Genomic DNA, 24165 nt, shown 5'->3' on the forward strand with positions numbered 1-24165 from the left:
CTACCCACGCACGCATATATCTAGTTATCTGCCTACCCATCTAACTATTTACTTACCTATCGACCTATGTACTTTCTTACCCTCCGAATCACCGACTTGCCTAACTTACTACCTACTTGCCTACTTGCTTGTCTAGCTACCTACTTACCTGTTTACCCTCCCAAGGGGCTACGTCTATGTCTATCTACTTACCCATCTAACTCGCTAATTACCTCCCTATTTACTTACCTTCCCACTAATCTACCAGCGTCTCTCACTATCTGCCTACTTGCCTGTCCACATGCCTTCTTACCTATCCACCAAGCCACCCTCCTAATACATATCCACCCACCCCACTACTTACTACCTACCTACCCACCCACCTCACCTACCTCCCTACTCTGCTACCTGCCTACGTGCTTGCTTATCTGCAAGGAGTGTAACGACGCCATCGATCCACCCACTAAAAGCAGTACTCGCACCCACGATGCGTCCACGCTAGATGAGATTATTATTTACGATTTTTGTGCAAATCGCGTGCATGCAGCAAAACAATGAGGGCACGTGCAAATGCGGCGTGTTGACCGATGAAGCAGACGGGGTGGCACGAACAATGCAGCCCGAGCGAGATGCGCGAAACAGCAACACCAATGAGATGTGAAAAAAGCAAGGCGGGAAGAGAAACGCCCGCGATCCAATTGGATTGTCAACCACAAATGTTGACAGTTCACCCAACGTCGTGCGCCGGTAAAGGGGGGCGGGTAGGGGGTGATGAATCGTTGTATGCCTACTACCCACCCACCTACCCACCTCCGCATCTATCCACCTACCTGCCTGCCCACTGACATACCTCAACAGTCGATGTGATTACCTGTTGAAATGAGCATTGAGGCGTTGCTAATTGCCTATTTACAGCTCTGCTGCAGCGGTGACGTTTCCACATTGCTATGGCGGGAGGCGAGACTGTCCATAGGACAGCCACTGTTAAAAATCCCCCAAAAAGTGGTCGCCAATTTTAGTGACCGCGGAGGGATGAAACTGTTGGGTCAACCACCCAACCAGGAGACGAACTCGCGACCTGTCCGATCGCGAGCTGATCGCTACTGCCGAAACGTCTTGGCCAGTTTCACCGCCCGACTCGCCCCATCTTCTACCGGTCACGTGGCGAAGAACTCCTTTCGGAACACTCGCTCGCATGGGCGTGACGTCATAGTAGTCACTTCCTGTGACGTCACATTTTTGGATCATATTTATATATATTTACGAATCATCCATTATCCCATTGTAACTATTTTAAAAAAATTATGAATAATAATAATAAAAATGATGAATCCAAAAACCAGGCAGGACATCACCCCCAATCCCTCATCCTATGAACAAGCTGAGCGAGCTAAGCGATGATGGGGAAGGCAGGCGGAGGGTGAGGGCGAGAGTTGGACTCCCGTGGAAGGGTAGACTGACCGATGCACACGTTCTCGTGGCTGAGCGGGAGCGACGCGTTGCGGTAGTGTCCCGGCCGGCAGTACTGACAGTGCTGGCCCCGCGTGCTGTGCTTGCAGCTCACGCACACGACAAGGTTTAGCAGTTTGATGTAACTGCAGCGCTCCGAGTGGCCGTGGCATTCGCAGTCTTTAGGAGGAAGGGGAGACACGACGGGTGGCGCAAACCAGCCAAGGGAAGGGGAGGGCAGATACGCGCAAGCACATAGGCACGCACACACCGCACGCATTGGCACGTACGGACGCGCGCACACGCGTGCGCACACGTGCGCGGACACGCGCGCGCACGGGCACGCGCACACGCAGGCACGGACACAGAGGTACACACGCACGCACACACCGGCACGTGCGCGCGAGTAGACATGGGTACGTGTTCGGACGCATGTACGCGCGCGCGCGCGGACACACACAGAGACATACGCAGACATAGGGGACACGCGCACACACACACACACACAAAGCGGGATTTTACTTTCTACATGATTTATGTGTGTCAATTTGATTGGTACTGATACAGGGATCGCACGTAGGTTAATATGAATTATTGTTAATTAGTATTGCTAATGATGACAATAATGCTGATACTTTGTGTTCCAGGAACAGCCTCACTCAGTCTAAACACCTCTCTCTTCTCATAGGGTCGCGACGTATCCCACATCTGGGCTGCCAGGTGAAACAGATGGCAGTACAGTACAACAATGGAACCCTTGAAACAATTCGTACCGGAGCTCTCTGCTCGGAAGTAGGGTCGTTGCCCGAAACGTCGCCAATCATAAATGTGTTGTCCTTCGAGAGCGGCGTTATTGACACGGACCGTGTTGAGTGTGTTGTTGTTGTTGTCTGTGCTTGTGCACCAATACCAACTCCGGGTTGCTCTCCCGTTTCCGCCCACACGAAGACCGATTAACGCATTTGGCCCAAAGCTCATCCGTGTGGAGGGACCTCGCGCCTCCGACTAGCACGGTTGACTCCGTAAGAAGTGCAACAACACGCATACTGCATCACATGTGTGGAGGCTCAGTGAAGGCTTTCCTTGACAAATAAAGGGGCATCAACATTATTATTATTGCAATCACCTGTGCGTATAATCTGAATAAATGAATGAAATCCATCAACAGAATATAATTCATCCCTTTCATGTCATTTCCCCACTGCGACGATCGCAGTCCATCCACGCGAATGCTCTTCCCCTTGCGCCAGCAGGCAGCTGGGTCTGTGTTTAAATTCCCTTGCGGATCCCAAACGACCTTGAGTCGCTGCTTTGTGCCCATACTTCCAACGGGCAACACCTGCGTTAAATAAATGAAATAAGCGAATAAATAAATAACTTCCTTTAAACGGCAAAATTACTTCCCCCCCCCCTCCCCCGGCTTAAACATTCTGACTCTGAGATTAAATTGACGCAAGGAAGAGGAGGAGGGAGGAGGGGAGCCCTGGAGAGTGGGCTAGGCCGTACGTGGCATGAAGGGAATTGCGAGCACAACTTTCCCTTGCCTCTGCTCGCAATAAAAGACCCATTGATTGTTCCGGTGTCCTCGTCGGTTCAAAAGGCAACACCCCCCCCCCCCCCGCATCACCACTCTCGGTATGCCTGAATCGCGGAGGTAATCTGCTTGTTAGAATGCAGCAGGCAGAGTGAGTGACAGGCAGAGAGGAAGGGGGCATCTTGAACGGGGGCCAGGGTGCGGGCAGCACGGGAGGATGGTGGGAGGCTGTTCCAGACCACGGGCGCAGCTAAAAGTTGTCATCACGTTGCCGGAGAAAAGCTTCTAAAGTGCGACCGAAACACTTGGGGCGTATGGGGTGGGTCAATAAAATCGATTTGAATTGCTAAGCAAAGTCACAAAGTTAAAACGATTTCCTTCGGCTCAAATGAGCATTGAGGCAACGGTGCTCACCTCCCATTTTGCAGCCCTGCAGAGCCAGTGGTGGAAATTCCACATTCCTATGGCGGGGGCGAGTCTATCCATAGGACAACCACTGTTGTGCCTCGCCATGAAGTGGTGCTCGTTTTATCGACCGCTGAGTCACCCTGGCCAGAGCCAGAGTCACTCGCAGCGAATTGAGTGACGGCGCTGATGCAATGAGATGAACGCAGCGATGGCAAAGAGTAGGAATGTAGAATAAGAATACATTCAAAGAGTAATACGAATAGGGTTTACCCTTTCTGGCAATACAACAGGAGGTGTGAAGATGCTCAAGCACCAAATAGAAACCTTTTGCATGGAATCAAGTCTCCACGCATATTTGTGGTGAGCATGCAGACAAACATGCTCTGATAATCATCATTAATGCATTGTCTTTGAAACTGATTTGCCCTACACCAGATGACAGTCTTCCTTATGGCCTAGTCTCACCAGTGTTTGCACATGCTAACAACGGTTGTATTGCCAGAAAGGGTAAAGCCTATTCTTATGTTTCATACTTTGATACTTGCAAAGTAGGAGTGTAGTCACCCCCCCATCCTCCTCTTAACTCTTTGAACTGAACTTCAATTCCAGAACTGTTTTCCTGTTTGACTCATTTTAACGTCTCTCATTTGTATTGTTTCCCATTCGTTCTGTCTGGCTTGTCCAGTCGTGTTCTTTCCGTTCGTCAAAATATAACAACACAGATTGCATAATCATTCGCATATAAACGTTCAGACAAATCCAGCACACGCAGTCGAGATATCCAACTACAAGCAAAGAGCTGTCTGTTTTGGGGAGAGCTTATGCGGGACTTTTAAACCGGCTGAGACGGTGTAAAAGGAAAAGCGAACTGGTTGAGGTTCGTGGTTTTGAGTCACACTGACACAGGCAGCGGAGGGCACGGCTCAAAGCATGCCACGTGCCAGCGACAACGCGTTGACTGAAGGAAGTTGAGCAGGCTTTGGCAGGACAGGCTTTGGCAGGACACGTAGGGGAGAAGGGGCGACAGTGGCCGGTTGGTCGAGACTAACGACGGAGTGACAGCCGAAGGAGGGAGCGCGGTCTGAAATCACTTGCACGTCCGTCGCGGAGATGGATCGTTGAATTCAGCGTGTAGGTAGGAGGAGCTCGATGGATCGTCGGCATCCCCGGAACCGCGCGAGTGATAGCGACGGCTTTGGGACGCCTTCGCGCAGCAGTGGCTAGAACATAGCCGCTGCTGCTGCTGCTTATGATGATGATGTTGACGATTCTATTCTTGCGTTTGGCAGCAAGATGTCCCGGTGCTAAATGCCAAAGTCGTGGTCTGCTAGCCACGACGAGGGGGCTTCACGGGAGGGAGAGAGAGAGAATTCGTGTCGTTTTGGAATTCCTATGTGACGATGATGATTATGATGATGATAACCATCATCATCTTTGTAACAAACTCGTAGAACTGGCTAGAGATGGCTCAAGAGGGATAACCGGGCCGGGCTGATCTGTGCGAACCCAGGACTTGGGGCTTTAGGTCCTCGGGAGCGCTTTGCGAGCGGAGAGATACGAGGCGGCGGCTGCGTGCGAGTGCGACGGTGAAGTAATTTTACGCTTCCTTTTTTCACCCCGCGGACGGACAAAGACGTTTTTTTACGTAACAAAATAAAGAGAAAACGCTCTGCAAATTCCGCTTGCGCGCAGCAAGCGGCCCAGCATCCCAAACTCTCGGCCCGGGGTTTGAGCCCCGCGTGGATTCGCGGTGAGGATTTAGAAACGAACGTCACGAAACCGCCATCACCGCCGCCGTCGGTTTGTTGTGTTGCGTGCGGCGCCGCGTTTTATCTTCCACCCACCGATTGATTTTTACGAGCGCGCAATTTAATTTCGAATTTTGTCGTTGTCGTTGCAGGCGGTTACGTTACGGCCCCCGTGTCAATGGGCGCGGGCGTGAACGCTGCGATGTCACGTGCCGAGGGATGTTGACATGCTGCACCTGATGTCCTTCCTACACAACAAATAATATATAACAACAAATGTTTTGGCCCTTTGTCAATACACTGCTGGATGAAGGCCGCCACATGTTGTTGTTTGACCATACTTCACCACCCTGGACGCCCACGGTGAGGGAGTTTCACAACATCAGCTACGCGGCGATTCACCAACCCTCGGATAGCCACCACCGCCCGGCTAATGATTCAGATGATGATCACGATGACAACGATCATCATCATTGTCATAATGATGTTGATCACGGTGATGATGATCATGTTGATCATCATCACGATGATGATGATCATCGTTTATATAATTGCACTCCATTGTCACTTTCCCGACAGCCCCAACACCTCGCCCCCCCTCTCCCCCCTCCTTCCACACGGGACTCTTCCTCGGTGTAGGCGGCAATATTCTCGCCCTGTCCGTCTCGGCACGCTCCTTTCTGCCGTGAGTGATTGATGCGCCTGGGGGGGGCGGGGGTGGAGGCTCCGCTTTGGACTGCCCGCTTCGTAAACTGCAGCCCCCACCCCCAGCCATCCAGACCGCTTGTTTGTGTTCGCGGAGCCGAGCCCGCAGACAGGGGGGGGGGGGGTAGGGGCTGCGGTCTTCCTTTGCGGGCTGGCGGGCGGGCTGGCGGGCGCTGTTGCGAACCAACGACCACTGCCCTAATGGGCACTAACGATACACGAGTGAGTGCGCGTGCGTGTGTGTGCCTCTGTCGTGCCCTCGCAGCAGCCCCGACACAGATCGATGGCGCGATTGGGGGGAGGTGGTGGTGGTGGTTGAGGAGAGGGCATCGAGCGAGGAAGGAGGTAAGGCGAGAGACGGGGGGGGGGGGTGGCGGAGCAAGAGGGTTGCAGTATTTTTCGACTTGAAGAGAACAAGTTGGAAAGATAAACGTGGAGCCCTGCAATTGTTTTTGGGTTTTTTTACACTGGGGCCCAAAGGCAGCACTAATAGATGAGGGTTGATGCGTTTCTTTGAATTCAGAAAGTTTATCATATCTTGAATAACACCGAGACTATGAGAGGAAATTCCAAAGTGTCACCGCCAGCGCATGCCATTGCTGACACAGGGGCCTCTAGAAGACTCTGGAGAGAACCCCCTCTGGAGGGTATTTGGCCTACTCCTCCACGCAGGCCAGTAGTCTTCGATGAGGTTGGAGTACCCGCACATCACCCCCACCACACACGGCCTGCCAATCAAACCAACTGCGGTGCCACGTGGACACAACAGGCGGGGTGCCGGGCGAGTCAGGGGGCGTGGGAGAAATTCGAGAACCCCCGCTCGTCATTTGAAGTGCCGCGCCGGGAGGTTTGAAGCGGAGAGCGTCTGGAACCGCGAGAAGAGGAGAGGGTAAAGTTTAAACGATGGGAAGTGGAAGAAGGTGAAGGGCACGGAGGGGGGGTCACACACACAACACAAGAAGCGTCTCTCTCTCTCTCGGGATCTGTCCGTCTCAATCCATCTCGTTTCTTTAAAAAAAAAAAGAAAATCTGTCGCCCGCACTGTCGCTTCGCTTCGCCGCCGCTTTATCTCTTTGCCGAAGATCTTCTGCTGAAGATAAGAGCGGCGGCGAAATGAAGATACAGCCGCATGCCATCCACCCCTCTACGCCAATTCCTCCCATCTGCTAACCAATTCGTCCTCCGTGGACAGCGGCCAGCGGCTCTGGCAATCCACAGGTCAGTCTGACGTGTGGGCTTATCGCGACCGATATTGTTCATGGTAAAGGCGTTTTGGGTTTGATCGCGTAAATTTAAATGCGTCGTCAGCCTCCACCACCCGACACAGCCAGCAAGGTTTGTCACGTGAACAATATGCTGGCGAATAGCCGGATGATGCTGGATGGATGTAATTAGCAGCGAAACGTCACAACACCCACATTGTAAATGTCGTGGATTTACTCTCCAACACGCCGGTAGGCTAAAAAGTAGCAACTAATGTGACAAACATTACTGGCTGTGTCGGGTGGTGGAGGGTTACGACGAATTTATACCTAACCCCAAACCACCTTTATTACGAATCCACAGGTCGCCTGTTAGATTCGATCTTCCGTGCGGCACGGCAGTGACACTAACGCCGTTGTCTCCCCCCCCCCCCCCCTGCACCTTCGATTAGGACGGTTCGATACGTACGGTGCGATAGAAGTTCAAAGTGCATCTATACTGGACAGCTGTGACGCAAAAAAAGAGCTTCATAGCTCTACGGATTCCTCCATTATGAATAAATATTCTAAGTTGAAACGATGGTGCAAGTTTCTTCAATTCCCCCCCCCCCTCTTTCCCCACGTCTGTGTCCACCCAGTTCAATGCGTGGGCCCCCCACAGTTAGATGATGGGCAGGGCGCGTGTGGTGGGGTAAAGTGTGGGCACTCCCACCTCTCCCCAAGACGTCTGACCGTTGAGGAGGAGTAGACCAAATCACTCCAAACGGCGCCCGCTGAAGATCGTGGATTTCCCTTCCGCCAGCAGTGGCGTGAGCGAGCTGTTGCAGGGCTGCACCTTTACCTTGCCCCTGTACTATCCGGTCCGATTCCCCAGCTGATGTCCCTCCCCCTCCCTCCTTCTGCTCCTTTCCAGCCCCGGTTTTTTTTTTGGGCCGAGGATTGATCATGTTAGCTCTAACATCTCTCCTTCAAGGACCATCGCGGGCAAACCTGTAGAATCGATTGCCTCCCCTCCCCGGTGAACATCCATGAATTATGGATGCGGCGTGCGTGTGCGCGTATGTATGTGCGTGCATGCGTGTAGAGAGAACAGCAGTTGGGGGAGCGGTGGCGCAGTGGTCAGCGCAGTGCGCTACGAACACTCGCGAGCCGAGTTCGGTTCCCGGCTCAGAGCCACGCACCAGTGACGATTATCTGAACCGGTCCTGGACCTTCCTTAGGTCGACTCAGCCTCAAATGAGTACCTGATGCGGTGTATAAACATCGCCACTGGGGAGACAAAGGCAGCCAGGCGTGATTCTGGCCACCCAGCCCCTCGTGTGCAGTGCCAGCCTTCATAGGTGCTCGCGAACAGCACTTGCCCCAACAGTCTGTCCAGGCTATACGGGGGGGGGGGTCTTTGTTTTTGTGTCGGTTTGCGCTGGGGCGTGGAGTGGTTTGTGCGTTCATGCGTGTGTGTGTGTTTGAGTGACTGTGTTCAAATCAGTTCTCGTAAATAACCGTTCCTGAGCACAGGTCCTCCAAAGACCCCAAAACGCACAACGGCCAGCGACAAACAGCGCTATCTAATTTGTCATCGCTCGCAGTTAATAGCTTTCTCGAATTGAGCAAGGTCCCGTGCTAGCGCTGAGTGATCATCCCGTGCCACCAAGCTCTCCCATGCGGCCTCGGTTGTTTAGCCCGTGAGCTGGAAACAAATATCTCACTCGTCCCCGAGATGACCACAAGACCAGCGACGCCACCTGGGGGTGACATCACCGGGGGATTGGCACCACTGTAGCGGTCGCCAGTTTCTCTCTGTCTGTCTCTGTGGGCCGAACGACAGCCAGATGTGCGATCGCCCGCTCGTTTCAAATCACCGTCAACGTACTTGACTCCCACTGGCCACGTTAATAAATGCGTACGACTAAAGTAGTTGCTTCCTTCGGTTGTTACCCGTTGTTTTTATTTGTGAATTTCCCCCCCTGGCCCACGAGCTTCACGGCAGAATCTCAGAAAGTGGGTGGAGCGGTGGCGCTTTCGCACTCGGCAACACGTAAGCCCTCTTCTGCGACCTGCGCATGTCATCGTTGAATTATTCCCCCCCCCACCCCACCCCCCGCCACCACGTGCACGGAATTAGCCCCGAGTGCGCGCGCGATATTCAGGCGCGCGATAACGGCCGCAGTTAATGATCTGTTCAGGTGTTCCGGTTAGTGTAATTGCTTTTCAATTGGCGGTGCAGCGGTTATTGTGAGCCGGCAGGATTTTTTTTTTCTCCGGAAAGCGAGAACATTTGTTCGTATCGAGTGCGGTTGGAGTGGCGGTGGGCGCGGCGGCGAGAAGCTTGCAACGATGATTCTGGTGATCTCGGTTTGATTCCTGGCCACGGCTGACATCCGTGGTTCAGTGATATCTGAACCGGTCCTGTGCCCCCCGTCCCCACCACCTCAACGGCTATCCCAAAGTTGTAATGACCATCGTGGTGAAGTATGGTTAAACCACTTCCCTAGTTCACCAACGAATGAATAAAGAATTATATGTGGTTGTTTTTTTTAATTTAGAGATGTTTCATGTTTCGGTTTTTTTTTCTTACAGTGTCGTCGTTTGTGCATCTCACAATCGCTGAGGGGTCTCAGACAAACTGGAAAGCAGCAGCAGCCAGGCGGGGAGCTGGCACCAACAATTTCCCAAGCTCTGCGGTCCCCTATACATTAAGGAATGTTCAGCCAATAAATGAGTGCTTATACACGTGGCAGGAAACCGGAGCGCCTGGAGAAATTTCGCGCGAGGGGGCAACACTCGATCTTCGTACAGATGGAAACAAATGCCTTCTCCTGGCAAGACCCAGGCGGGTAACGGCTCCTCCTGGACGCCCACGGGTAGAAGGGAGTTTCACGACACCTGATCCACCCACCCTCCACAGTGCTTGGTGATTACAGGCAGCAGCAGCAGCAGCAACAGCTACCACTGCGCACGTGCAATGATTTCTCCCCTCCTCGACCTGTGGTTGTCATGATTCGACAATCACTGGCGATAAAACAGGTGGTAAGATGTTTCAACACCGAATAGAAACCTCTTTGCAAGGAATCGAGTTCGCATTGACCACACGCAGTACTTGCGGTGAACCATGCAAACAACCATGCCTGGCAATATAGCATACGGCATTGGCCTGCGCCAGAGTCAGCCTTCCTGATGGCCCAGTCTCATTGCCAGTGTCGGACCAGAGGACGCCAAAAGGCGACCAGGACAAAGCCCAATGCACGTGCCAGAGCATTTAAAGCTCGGGGGCGATTCGATTATTAACCAATTGTACTAAATTTGAAGCTTTTGTGACTGCAAGGATTCATATTCTTAGGTTTTTTCGGTAAAGTCACGTAGGTAAAAAAATTTTAATTAATAAAAGTAAAATAAAAAATAAAATAAAAATCATGACGTCACAGCACGATAGCTTGATACAGCAATCGTGCTGTGACGGTTCCACCTGAAGACGGAAGCTTGTGTTGCGTCCGAAACGTCGTGATTTTTATTTTATTTTACTTTTATTAATTAAATTTTTTTTGCCTACGTGACTTTACCGAAAAAACCTAAGAATATGAACCAATTGTACGTCGTACGATTCTTTTTCCGCGTCGCTTCCCGTGTTGTATGTTGTTGTTGTTGTTGTCGTGTCCCCGTCTCGTTTGCAAAGTTCAGTCCGCCGCCCGAGAGCCATCGCGGCGCGCGCAACGCGAACGTTCGCGCCGCGGCCCCGAAGCCGGTCGCCTGCGATGCCGCAGCGACTCGAAATTTCATTCTAGATTTGAAGCTTTCGTGACTGCAAGGATTCATTCTCTTGAGCTTTTTTCGGTAAAGTCACGTAGGTAAAAAAAAATGAATTTAAAAAAATGTAATAGAAGAAATTTAAGCTACGTTATAAATATGTAAATATATTATGTATAAAAAGTTGCGTGTCATAAATATCACTGAGATTAAAAAAAATATATATATATATAAATAGTTACGTCTAATTAACGTAATAGTTTGTATTTATTATTATTTTGTTTCGAAGGACTGCGCGCGTCTCCCAGGCACCCATGCGGCTTCCAGGCCAAAGGCGTCGTAGAGTCAGAGCCCAATGTTTGGCGTGCTTCTTCCACAGCCCCTGGGAGGCACAGGCAGCCTCTGGCGTGGTGCATTTCCATCTCCCACGGGGGAGCGGTGCGAGCGGAGGGGCGGGGAGGGGCGGGAGGGGGGGGGCTGTCGAGGACTGGGCTGGCGCTGGGTTTGGAATTGAGCGCTCTGTATTTCCAAGTTGCGTTCTTCTGAAGAATAATTCCACGGGCTCTCTTCTATGGGGGGGCTATAGTGGGGGGGGGGGGGGGTAGTGAGGGGGTGAACCAGCTCATTAACACTCCGATATCGCTCGATAGCAGCCCAAAGTTTTCACCATACAGCACAGCAATAACAACAGGCCTACATCATTAGACCTCCTTTGCCAGTACCAAAATATAATTACAGGGTTTTTCCACTTTTTTCTGGCAACAAAACTGAAACCTTTTTACAAGGAATCATGTGTGCATTAACCACAATAGTTGTGGTCAAAATACAAACAAAAAACACACTCCGATAATATATGCATTGTCCTTGAAACTGATTGGTCCACACCAAAGACAGCTTTCTTTTGAGCCTCGTCTCAATTGGTGCTAGACCAGAGGACGCCAAAAGGCGTACAGAAAAAAGGGGAAAAACCCTATCATTATATTTTGGTACTGGCAAAGGAGGTCTAATGATGTCGATGCTTACCCCGAGCCCTCATTACTTTGATAGTGCAGCATTGTCTTTGAGCTGTACGCCTTTTGGCGTCCTCTGGTCGAGCACCAATTGAGACGAGGCTCAAAAGAAAGCCATCCCTTGGTGTGGACCAATCAGTTTCAAGGACAATGCATATATTATCAGAGTGTGTTTTTTGTTTGAATTTTGACCACAAGTATTGTGCTTAATACAGACATGATTCCTTGTAAAAAGGTTTCAATTTTGTTGCCAGAAAAAAAGGGAATAACCCTATAATTAGCAGGCCTACAATATCATAAATTGCAATCCGTTTATTATGATAATAACCAAGAATAATATTTTACTGATTGTCGGCAATCCACTGCTGGGCGAGAGTATCCCCACGTCATAGCAGTCGCGGGCGGTGAGGTTGTTGGGCCATTCTTCGCCATGCTCGTGAAGGTCGTTGCGGGGTGTGGAGTGGAGGTTAGGACCGGTTCAGATGTTACATCTCTCCGAAGCAGCTACTTTGGCGAACTAAGCGCGGAACCGCGTGTCGTGCGATTGCGGCACTGTGCAACCGTTGGCGACTGCTCTCGGACCATCAACTCGCTGCACGTGAGAACCCGCTGCGGTCACAGGGGGCTGGCTGGCTGCCGGGCTGGCTGCCTGGATTCCAACCCAAGGTACTCGTCAGCGCCTGCTCGGCCCTCTGACCTCTGAGCCGCCCGGCCACTTCCAAAATTCAGTTTGCTAGGCGGCTAGTAGTTGTCGACGGTGTCTGATTCCGTGAACTTCCCCGTGATGCTCTGCCCATCCATTAATTCGTGAATTCCTCTCTCTCTCGCGAAAGGCAAAAAAAACTCCCCCCGGGCGACCCGCACCGCAGCATATGGCCGTTGTTACGGGTGTCGTTTGATTTCGCTTCGGTGGGTGAGCATCGATTGAAGGCGGGTTATGATTGCTCCATTGCTTCGTGCGCTCACAGGGCTCCCAGCGCCAATCCCTCCGCTTCGCGTCGGGCGAAAGTTGACGTCGCGTAGCCAAGTCACGAGCACTGGCTCAGTGCGGCGGCGGTCGGTGATTAGGGGCGGTGTGACTGCTGGCCCCCTCGAAAGAGAAAGTAAAATTGGGGGAGAAAAAAAAACAGCCCACTCAACAATGCTTTGTTTGTCATTGATTTTTTTGAGTGAGGCCCCAAGACCCTCCAGATTCAAATCATTCGGACTTCTTGGATCTTGTCCTGATGATGCTTGGCGCAGCTTCAAGCGAAACGGCGCATCCGATTGCTGCTCAGTGTGGTTCTGAGAATTGCTCTTGATCTCACTGGTGAGCTGGAAAAGTGGTGGAGGTCTCAACAACGTAAATTTGGCCAGGTTGGTGCGTGGCCTAATCCCAAGATCGATTGTGAATCGGAGACCGTGCTTCATGTTAAGTCTAACAATACTTGATTTGTGCATTACAAACTAATTACAGCCATAATTTAGTTTTACGTTTTACATGAGATAGAGTAGAGATATTTTGAAACGCCTCGTGTATTAGCGAATTGACAAAGGGTGTACATATGTTTGCAAGATAATCGAATTATTCATCTTTGAATTGCTACATCGAATAATATTGATATTGTAATGATTCGTAACTGGAATGTTTTTTGTAAGTCTTGTATGAGTACTTATTATATAATTATTTGCTTGTACATCAAGGTTTAATAGACCTATTGTTTATGTTATTTTTGACATGACCGAGTTTGTTCTCGACTGCCAGTAGTTAATGGGCCAGGAGAAGTGTTCATTGAAAAGCACGATGTAATGCTCTGTTCTAATTAAATACAAATAAGTCTGAAAATGTATTAACGTTGAACAATAGCCAATAACGGTCTCCACCACAAGTACTAATCATGTATTACATTGTCTTCCACCAACCAGAAATTAATTTGGATGTTAAGGGCATCAGTTTATTTCAAGGGCATTCGTTCATGTAATAATTGACAGGCTTATATAATTTTAACGGTGATGGGGCATGCAAGTGGTCTGGGTGGGAAAGGCCAGACTAGCATTGTCTTTAAAATTCAACGACGTCAAGGCGTTGCTACCCGTGGCTACACCACGTGACGGGGAGTAGAGTCAAGGGCGTAATGGATGGAGGAAAAGACAAACGGAACGAGAGAGAGAGAAATACGAGAATGAATGAGGAATGAGAGAAAAAGGATGGGAAAGGAACGGAGAATCAGAGCAAAGGATTCAGGAGAGGTGAGGAGAGGGAGGAAGAAGCTGCATCAGGGTCTCGACGCTGCTTCCGCACAGAGAGGAGCGGCGTTTGTTCTCACAGTGGGCGGGGAGAGGGGAGGGGGTTCAGAGTGAGTGTGGCCACACAGAAGTCACGTGGTTTACTGGAGGCCTGAGCTGGTTTAAAGCGAGAGAGAGAGATGGCACAGGTCAACAAATGGCACCACCTGCAAACTCATTAGAACTACAGACGGCGAGAACGCTGCCGTGGAGTGATGGTCAGCGCACTGGACTTGCAATCGAAATGTCTCCGGTTCTATCCCATCTCCAGGCGCGGCAGTTAAAACGATGTGCAGGTTTCTTAAACCCCCCAGCCCAGCTTCTGTCTGCCCAGCAGTGTAAATGGCTGCAACCACAGTCAGCGGCGGGGTAGAGCGTGGGTCCTCTAACCTCGTCGAAGACGGAATGAAAATGTGTGGAGCTGTTCGCAATGGAAAGGCCGCGCGTGATCAAATCCCAGTTGGGTGGGTTGACTCAGCCCATTATTTTTCCAGGATGGATGCAATGAGTAGGGCCACCTTGTTGGGAAGTCAAAAGTGTTTTTTTTTTATTACAAAACTCGCTCCCGACATAGGAATGTGGAATTCCCACCACTGGTTCAGGGCTGTAAATAGGAAACGAGTACCGCCTCGATATCCCAATTCAGCAGTAGTTCTGTGATGTTATCTTCCAGGGCCCTTAACACTGGCGGTGCTGTTCTGCTCTACTGACTTAAGGTCTCCCTTAGTTAGGAGACTCTGCCTCTTAATTGTCTCTGGCCTCTTCATATAGCTCTTGTGTTTATGTAAATCGATGTGTCTCTGTGTAAATCTATGGGTGTCTGTGTAGGTCGAAGGATCTCTATGTAAGTGTATGGGTCTCTATGTAAGACTGTTGGTCTCTGTGTAAGTACTGTTGCTTAATTCTGCTCTATGGTTCTCTGAGTCCATACGTCTCGACGTCAGTCAGTGTGAAAATCTGTGGGTCTCTATGTAAGTCTCTGTATGAGTCTGTGGCTCTCAATTTACATATATGGGTCTATGTGTAAAGCCGTGGGTCTCTGTGTAAGGCTATGGGTGTCTATGCAAATATACGGGGTCTCTGTAGGTCAATGTATCTTTGCGTAAATCCGTGCTGATTTTGCTGTATTTAATTCAATCCAGGGTCTCTCTTGAATAAGAGACTTGTGCTCTCAATGGGCGCTTGCGTTACCGTAAATAAAGTCCGTCTATTTAGCTCTTTACACAAACCCCCTAAATACACACATTCAGCTAAATTAAACTAACATTGCTCATTAGTTCCCACCGCTAATTATTCCCATGAAAGTATTTCAAGCCGGCGCAGTAAATTGTTGACGGGGAGGAAGGAAAAAAAATAACATTCATTACCGAATTTGAAACGCGCAGTGTGCACTAATTAAAAAATCAGAATTACAGAGGAGTCGGGGTGAATCGTGTGGCTCAGTGAGATGCTGCCACCAGCAAGGAGCACGCGGGTTTGATGAACCTGGGAAGCACCTCTGTTCAACCGGCTTCTCAAGTGCGTCGGGTTGATGGTCCCAGCTCGGACACCCAACAACAACAACAACAAAAATCACGGTTAATTAAAAGCCGTAATTTTCTAAATGAAAGTTTCGGCAAAGTAGAATCCACTTATGCGAGGAATATTTCTATTTAGGCGACGGACGCTGCTGTGGTTGTTACGGTGAGCGCACTGGACGTGCGATGCCGAGGTCGTCGACACGATTTTTATTGTATCGCCCGGCGCGGCAGTTGAAGCGATGTCGCAATTTTATTAATCCCCCCCCCCCATTCTCCCCCCCCCCCCCGCACTGAACCCCCCCTCCACCTCTCCGTCCGCCCAGAATTTCGATCTGGATTACAGGCCTGCAGTCAAACTCGATTATCCGTCACTCGATTATCCATGAAGATTATCTTAACCAGTAGTGGGCTTCCCCTAGGTCGCCTCGGCCCCAATGAGTGCCTGGTGCGATGTGTAAACATCACCATTGGGGAGACAGAGGCGGCTGGGCGTCGTGCTGGCCACGCTGATACCCTCGTGTGCCATGACAGCTTTCATAGATGCTCGCTAACAGCACTTGCCCCAACAGCCTGTTAAGACTATACGGGGAATCTTTGTCTATGTGTGTGCATCTTTCAGTCATCATGCTCAGTCAACATAAAACACCTGGGTCTCTCCTGTGACCTCCTGTCAGCAGCGAGCCTTCCACACCTCGCAGGGCCTCAAAGTGCACCTAGCCTGGCACAAGCGCTGTGATGAAGTCACCGCCCCTGTGTGGGTGGCAAATGTCGGCTGTTGTTGTTGGTGTCGTGATTGGGGTTTATTCAAATCAGCAAATAGTCAAGAAAACGAGTGCAGGGTGGAGGACAAGAAATGTTGACGACGACAACAACAAACACACGTGCATGTTGCATGCCCCCAGAATCTCTCGGCCCCAAGGATTTTGCAAATTAAACCACTAGTTCCTGAAGAACTGCACTGTGGTCATCTTGTCTTAAGTCACCATCGATGAATGTCCTTAACGTTTTAAATAAAATGGTATGAAACCGGTCTACTGTCGTATCACAGTACTGCCTGTTGTTTTTGTCACACTGGCTCAATTTATTCGTGGTGACTTAAAGGAAAAAATCCCCCCCCCTACCATTCCAATGCAGTTCTTCAGGAACTGGTGGTTTTGAATGACGCTGAAGGCTGCTAGCCTCTTGTTGTACACAGCGCCCGTTGTTGTGGACTGGGGGGTGGAGCGGTGGCGCAGCGGTTCGCGCAATGCACGCTATTCATGGGTGGCACGGCTCACATCAGTAGCGAGTGACATTCGAACCCCATTGTCGTGGAACCTCCCTCTCTCCTGAACCAACATGCAGTGACCAGCGTGGTGAAGTATGGTCAAACAGCCAGAAAGACTGCTGAGAAGCCTTTATCATCTAGCAGACTGACAAAAGCGTGTAATATATCACTGTTTTTTTATAATACTAATTATGATTACAGCTAAGTTTAAACTAGTTCAACTAAAACTCAACTTTTTTTTTCTTTTACCAGGTAAGGCTCACTGAGCTATGTAGCTCTTTTTCAGAAGCGACACAGCCACAAATGATAGCTCAACGAAGTGGGCTTATCACGTGGACATTTCTAGCAGCCAAATACTCTAAACGCGTGGTGATGTGGATTCAAAATGTGGAGGGAAAACCCGGAGCAACCCGGAGAAAAATCCACGCGACCACGGGGAGAGAGACACGAAAAGCCCAAATGCTGTATACAGCAGGCGTCAGGGCAGGGATCGAACATACGACCTCCTGTATACCAGGCGAGGTAGTGAACACCTCGCCACCGCTGCGACCCCAATTTTACGCGGAAGTACAACAACAACAACAACACGCAGCGCGTTCGCTTTCGACAGCCGTGACGCGTGGCAATCTCGCGGCGTTCCGTTTAACGACGCCTGGCAAGCTGATGAGAGCCAGAAGATCGAAACCGATACGGAGTCGGGCTCGCGTAAACAGACACTTGCTCTGCTGGACAAATGTACCCGTGTGGAGACGCAGAACATAACCAGGCCCACCATTTACCAGTCGCGGATTCGCTTGGTGACAGAGACGACCGCGGGGCTGCACGCGCCGTGAACATTGATTCTACAACTAAATTAGGGAGACTTAAAACGTACTCACGCTTAGTGTCACTCGACTGGCCTGCAACCACGACGACAACAGGAGAGAGAGAGGGGGGGGGGAGGAATGCATCGTGAGCTACGGCAGACACTCTTTATAGGTTCAAACATGTTTACATGTGCGGGTGTGTGGATATCTATCTGTGTGTGTGTGTAACTCACAGCACTTGCCCCAACAGTCTGTTACAGGCTATACGGGGGATACTTATCTTTGTTTGTGTGTGTGGAGTAGGAGAAAGCGGGGAGCCGTGGCGTAGCGGTTAGCGCGCTGCGCTACGAACCTGGCGACCCGGGTTTGACTCCCGCACACGGCAAACACCAGTGGCGATTATCTGACCCGCTCTCGGGTCTCCCCTAGGTCGACTCAGCCTTAAATGAGTACCTGGTGCGATGTGTAAACATTGCCAATAGGGAGACAAAGGCGGTCGGGCGTGGTGTTGGCCACCGACCTCCTCGTGTGCCGTGCCGGCCTTTAGAGGTTGTCGCTGACAGCACTTGCCCCTACAGTCTGTTGAGGCTATACAGGTGATCTTTGTCTTATTAGAATTGGAAACTCGTCGGGAGCGGTGGCGTAGTGGTTAGCGACCCGAGATCGATTCCCGCTCGTGGCCAACACCAGTGACGATTATTATCTGACCCGCTCTCGGGTCTCCCCTAGGTCGACTCAGCCTTAAACGAGTACCGGGTGCAGTGTAGTAAACATCGCCAGTCCGGAGACTACGATGGCCAGGCGTAGTTTTCGGCCACACCACCTCGCGTGCACTGCGTCAGCCTTAATAGGTGCTCGCTGACAACGCCGGCCCCAACAGGGTGTTCGAGGCTACACGGGGGGAGTTGTTGCCCGACAATATCCCACGTCGCCTGTTTATCTCTCCAGGGTAAACGCCACACATTACAAAAAAAATCACAATCGTAATAACAACAACATATTACTCCGAACCTCAAAACCTGTCGGGGCTGTAACGGGACATCTTAGTCTTTGTGTCCACGTGTCCATATATATATAAAATATCCATGCGTGTAGCCGTGTACCCACGTGTGTGTGTGTGTTTGCACCGGCGTGTCCCGCGCAGCCTCAACAATCCGTCGAGGCTGCTGTGGGCAGCGCGCGCGGCGCGCCGTGCGGGCACCCACACGGGTTGGCGGTGCCCGACGGGTAGGGCAGGTAGGAGCCCGGCCTCCACGCGCCGCCGCGGAATCCCTTCTTGCAGCGGCTGCAGTCGGTGCCCATGGTGTTGTGCTCGCAGTCGCACGCGAGGCGCCCGTCGTTGAAGAGGCACGTGTTGGCGTGCAGGTTGCACTTGCACCTGCGCGCAAAGGACAAAGAAGATCCCCCACGCGCCCCCACGTGGTAGCCTTCGACAGACCGTCTGGCTGTCGCCTGATGAAGCTCGTTGCAATTACTGACGAAACGTCGGAGTCAGATTGTAAATGTTGTGGCTTGGCTCTCCGACACACCGGTGTGCTGTACTAGATGGCGCGTTCTGTTTACGTGACAATCCTTACTAATTGGCTGTGTCGGGTGGTGGCAGGTTTAACGACACATTTATATATTTACGCGAAATAACAAAAAAATTGAGGCTGAGTCCACCTAGGGGAGTACCCGGAACCAGTACAGATAATCGTCGCCGGTGTTTGAAGTGAGCGGGAATCGAACTCGGATGGCCGGGTTCGTTAGGCAGCGCGCTAACCGCTATGCTACCACTCGTGTCGCCGACACGGGCACACAGACACACGAGGCCCCCACGGAGAGTGTCAGCGGACAGACCGGGAGAGGTGAGGATGGAACACACAAAGAGACAAAGATCCCCCGCATAGCCTGTAACGGACTGTTGGGGCAAGTACTGTTAACGAGCACCGCTATGAAGGCTGGCACGGCACACGAGGTGGTGGGTGAGTGGTCGCGTTTGTCTCGCGATATTTATGCATACAGTAGGTGTGTGTGTGTAAGAAACCAAGAATGTGTGGTGGCAGAGGGGGCAAGAGCTTTGCCAGGGAGGGCATGGCTGGATTTGCTCTCACCACATCCTGATCGCTCCATCATTCACTTGAGTAGCGAACAAGGAGCGGTCTTGACCCAAAGCTCTCGCCTCTTCCACGAAAATAGCAGCTCGGCTCAAACGAACAACGTCAGATTTGAGCAGATTTACGGCAATTTAAAGTGTGGCCCAAAAGTTAGGAGACATAGGGGGGTTATTATACTGGGTGCCCCAAAAAGCCAGGACAGATGGTTTACATGTATTTAACACTGGCATTCAAACATTTACTTATTTATTCTTTAAGTTAATATTTAATCTCTTTTCCTTATTAACGACAATTGTTTTCTTCCGCCTTTTCAGATGGTGTTTATAAAACCCGACCAATAACCCTCAATAAATTAAAACGCAATTGACGAATGCTCAAATATTGCACATGTAGTCCCTAAAACAAAGTCCCAAATTAATTCCAATAGAGAATGTATGCGTGTTATTGGCAGACAGTTTAAACAAGGTTTAAAATAAATTAAATAACCCTTTGTCATTTGCGATAGTAAATAAAATTACCATATGTGTCCTGACTTTTGGGCCACCCTCTATACACACACACAGAACACCCACATGCGTGGTGTATAACAGCAAAACTAATTTAAATTCTTGCCAGACAATTATACACTTTCAAGGTCATCAGTAAAAATACACACACGTCTACACACACACACGTTTTTTTTTATTCAAAGAAAATAAGACTAATTATAAAAAAATGTGCTTTGTATAAAATACGTGTATATATGTATATATAATACGAAGGTTACAGCCCCCAGGCTGCGTTTGTGATGCGTTTGACACAAATTGGCGTAGACGGTAATGTAATCTCTCACCGGTGAGAGTTTATATTCTAAAAAAAAGGTCAGGGGACATAGCCGCCACAGCCTTTCTCTTGAAACCGGCGGTAATTAGCCCTGCATGTTAATATCAGGCAGCGCACGCGCGTGTGTATGAGTGTGTGTGAGTGTGTGTGTGAGTGTGTATGAGTGTGTGTGAGTGTGTGAGTGTGTGTAGCATTAGTGTAGCGGTTAGCGCTACGCTGCGCTATGAACCTGGCGACCCGGGCTCGATTCCCGCTCACGGCCAACACCCAGTGACGATTATCTGAACCGGTTCTGGGCCTCCCCTAGGTCGACTTAGCCTGAAATGAGTACCTGGTGTGGTGTTGTAAATATCGCCACTGGGGTGGTGCTGGCCACCCGCTCCCTTGCGTGCCTTTCTGGCCATCATAGGTGCTCGCGAACAGCTCTTGCCCCAACTGTGTGTTAAGGCTATACGGGGGACCTTTGTCTTTGGTGTAGAGGTATGCGCGTGGGGGGGGGGGAGTCGCAGTGGGGGCCACGTGGACAAAAACAAAAAGACTGACAGTTTCCTTTCTCGCCCTCTCTCGCAAGCTGAACGTCTCACTCTGGGCATAACTCCTCCTAATTGTGGATGAGCGCTCGGAATTTAAATCCATTGCATTATGCATAGCGGAGGGACAAAGGTTGGCTCGTGGATTTATTATCACTTTTAACCAAATAAAATATATGATAATACTTTTCCCTTGTTAAGGATATAAATTTGCCTTTGGCGCAGATGAATCTGCCAACAAGTTTATTTTTTAACGGCAAATGGAAATCTACGTACTTGTTAATATATTCTCAATTGTTTTTTTTTGTGTATTTCTTAACGTCGTTGTTGCTGTCGTAAATGTAGTTGTTAAGGTCGCTGAAACAATGTGCACTGTGTTTCAAATAATAACCAGGATCGGGTGAAATACAAAATAACAATAATAATAATAATACAACGCCAAAGGCGCAGCACTGCAATTGCCAGCTCACATCACTGCTGACGGAAGGGCCTCCGCTGGAGGCAGTGCTCGAGCGCCCCTCGAAGAGAGACGGGAGTAGAGGCATGCTCTGACTGGCCACATGCGGCCTGTCGATCGACCGACAGTGGTGTACACATTCACACTGCTGGCAGGACAGAGGCGGTAGCGAATAGCGGGTATCAGGGAGAGGGCGGCAGGGGGAGGGAGAGGAATTTAATAAACTCGTCTCGTTATTTCCACTGCAGATCCGGGAGATTGAATCGAACCGGCGAAGCTCTGCATTGAAATCCAGCGCAATCGACCGTCACACCACTCTAGTGGCATCCATAAATAATTATCAGCACCCCATCGCTAACACGAGGGCTTCTCATGATCACGCAAATTCCACGTTTGCACCGCCAGCATTTCATGCAAAATCATCTTGCGATTGCGCCCGACGTCCAAGCCGTTTTACGGCACGCTGCGCAAATCACGGCCCAGCAATCGACTGGCACAGAAGAGACCCCCGCTGCTGCCGCGTGGCCAACCCGGTCATTAGTGGTGACGGGGGACGGGAGGTGAGTGCCGAGGAGGAGGAGGTGGTGGTGTCCGTGTATCATTTCTGTGCTTGGGACGGCGCTGGTGTAAGCGGGGGTGGGGGTTTGTGGAGGCTTGTTTAAGAATAGTTTATTTGGGAACCTCCCGCCGTCGATGCATGAACTCCTCGATGCAGACGAGACAGAAATGAAGTGAAATGAGGGCGATGTGGGCAAGAGACAGAGATGGTGTCAGATGAGTGAAGAAGACAGCTGCAGACGAGAGAGGGATGGTAGGAGGTGGAAGACTTTTGCCTCAACGTTCTAACTGCCGCTGCCGGCTGATTGAATGGAACCGTTGACCTCTGAACTGCGAACGCGGTGGGTGAACTGTGACACCGCGGTGTGCGAACCGTTACGCAGCGGCAGAAATCCTGAGCACGACATACGCTCGGTGGCAATGAGAGGTACAGATAGCGGTGGGTGGCTGAGTGGCTGGCTGGGTGGCTGGGTGGGTGGCTGAATGGGTGGCTGGGTGGATAGGCGTTTGGCTGGATGGGTGGCTGGGTGGGTGGCTGGGTGGCTGGCTGGGTGGGTGGCTGAATGAGTGGCTGGGTGGGTAGGCGTTTGGCTGGATGGGTGGCCGAGTGGCTGGGTGGGTGGCTGGGGTGGCCGAGTGGCTGGGTGGTTGGAAGGGAGAGTCGGGTGGTGGGAGACTGGGAGAAATGAATTTTGCTCAAGATTTTATTTTCATTTGTTTTGACCTCCATACAAGTGTCTTTACATTTCTCCGCGACCCCTGCTCGGGGTGGCCTTATTCGCTTTAATATTAACAGGCTGGTAAATTTAACGCTACTTCGAGCATGGAGTGCTTCTGCATTATGGGTGGTGTTGAGGGGGCGGGAGGGGAGGGGTCAAGAGTGGAGGGTGGAGGAGGAGGTGGTGGGACAGACGGATCGGAAGAAATGGATGGCCGAGGAAAGGGCTCGGGTTGGAATACGAAGTCACGGTGAAAATTAATGCGAAAGGAGCGCTCTGCGTGATGCGAAATAATAATTACTGTTAACCCTTCCCACGCACCGCACTCATAGCCATACGTATCACGCGCAGCCACGCCGTGCAAATATAACACTATAAATTATTTCATGGGACCTCCTATATATTTCGATTTAAAGCTTTCGTGACTGCAGGGATTCATCTTCTTGGTTCTTTCGGTAAAGTCACGTAGAAGGGAAGTAATAAAATAATAAAAATAAAACATAATAAAACAATTCTCACGACGTTTCGGCCACAACGCAAGCAGCCGTCATCAGGCGAAGAATGAGACATTATCAAGCTAGGAGCTTATATAGGTGTAGCGAGGAGGAGCGCCTTAACAAAAGAATGTGCATATGAAGAGGAATTTAGCATACCAATGGGCAATGCGTAGGAGGTGGGCGGAGGGGTTTCAAAGTCCCATTATGCCCATGCATTATGCAGGATCAACAGCACCACGGGGGGGCGCAAGGAACAGCGTTAATAAAGGAAAGGAATGTTAATGATATGTAGCTGCATTTACCAAACAACCACGTAGAAAACCAAAGTAAAAACTACATAAAAAACTAAAATATAAACTGATACTTACTATACTCTACAATAAGCTGAGTTACTAACAACAAATAATAAATTACAATTCACCGTCGGAAGAAGTATATAATATACTTCCATCTAAACTTTATTCTCTTAGCATATACAGTACTATATACTGCCATAGATAAACCCAACATTAAATTATATACTGTATTGCTGTAAACCACCCTATACTTTATACATTTTAATATAACACTATGTATTATTCAACTCACCCTAATGTGTATCGAAATGGTTTATTACGTCCTTCCAATGATTGCTAAGCCTGAATCCATCTTCTCGGTTAAAATTGTCTCTGTGTTTGTATATGTGGATCGCCTCATGAACGAATCTCTCATGATAGCCAGATGGCTTGCAGAGAACCTCCGTCTTGGAGAAGTCAATGTCATGTGAGCCCACTGAGTTGTAACAGTGGTCTGCCACGGCTGAGGTGTTTGTCCTACCGTGTTTTAGATCAGCTTTATGTTCACGAATGCGGT

General features: G+C 50.2%; 1 protein-coding gene across 2 annotated transcripts in view; it reads right to left on the reverse strand.

Moving 5' to 3' along the window:
* LOC144937832 (netrin-G1-like) overlaps positions 1 to 24165 on the reverse strand; it is a 65800-nt gene that overhangs the window by 17826 nt on the left and 23809 nt on the right. Inside the window, exons 3-5 of one of the 2 annotated variants that reach the window (XM_078865340.1) lie at positions 18840 to 19012; positions 17707 to 17727; positions 1441 to 1608 (exon numbers count right to left, since the gene is read on the reverse strand). In XM_078865340.1, coding sequence (XP_078721466.1) covers positions 1441 to 1608; positions 17707 to 17727; positions 18840 to 19012 — 362 coding nt within the window. The remainder of the gene's footprint in view (positions 1 to 1440; positions 1609 to 17706; positions 17728 to 18839; positions 19013 to 24165) is intronic. The other variant, XM_078865339.1, reaches the window with a different exon arrangement.

Source organism: Lampetra fluviatilis, chromosome 20, assembly GCF_964198595.1.
Source record: "Lampetra fluviatilis chromosome 20, kcLamFluv1.1, whole genome shotgun sequence".
NCBI lineage: Eukaryota > Metazoa > Chordata > Hyperoartia > Petromyzontiformes > Petromyzontidae > Lampetra > Lampetra fluviatilis.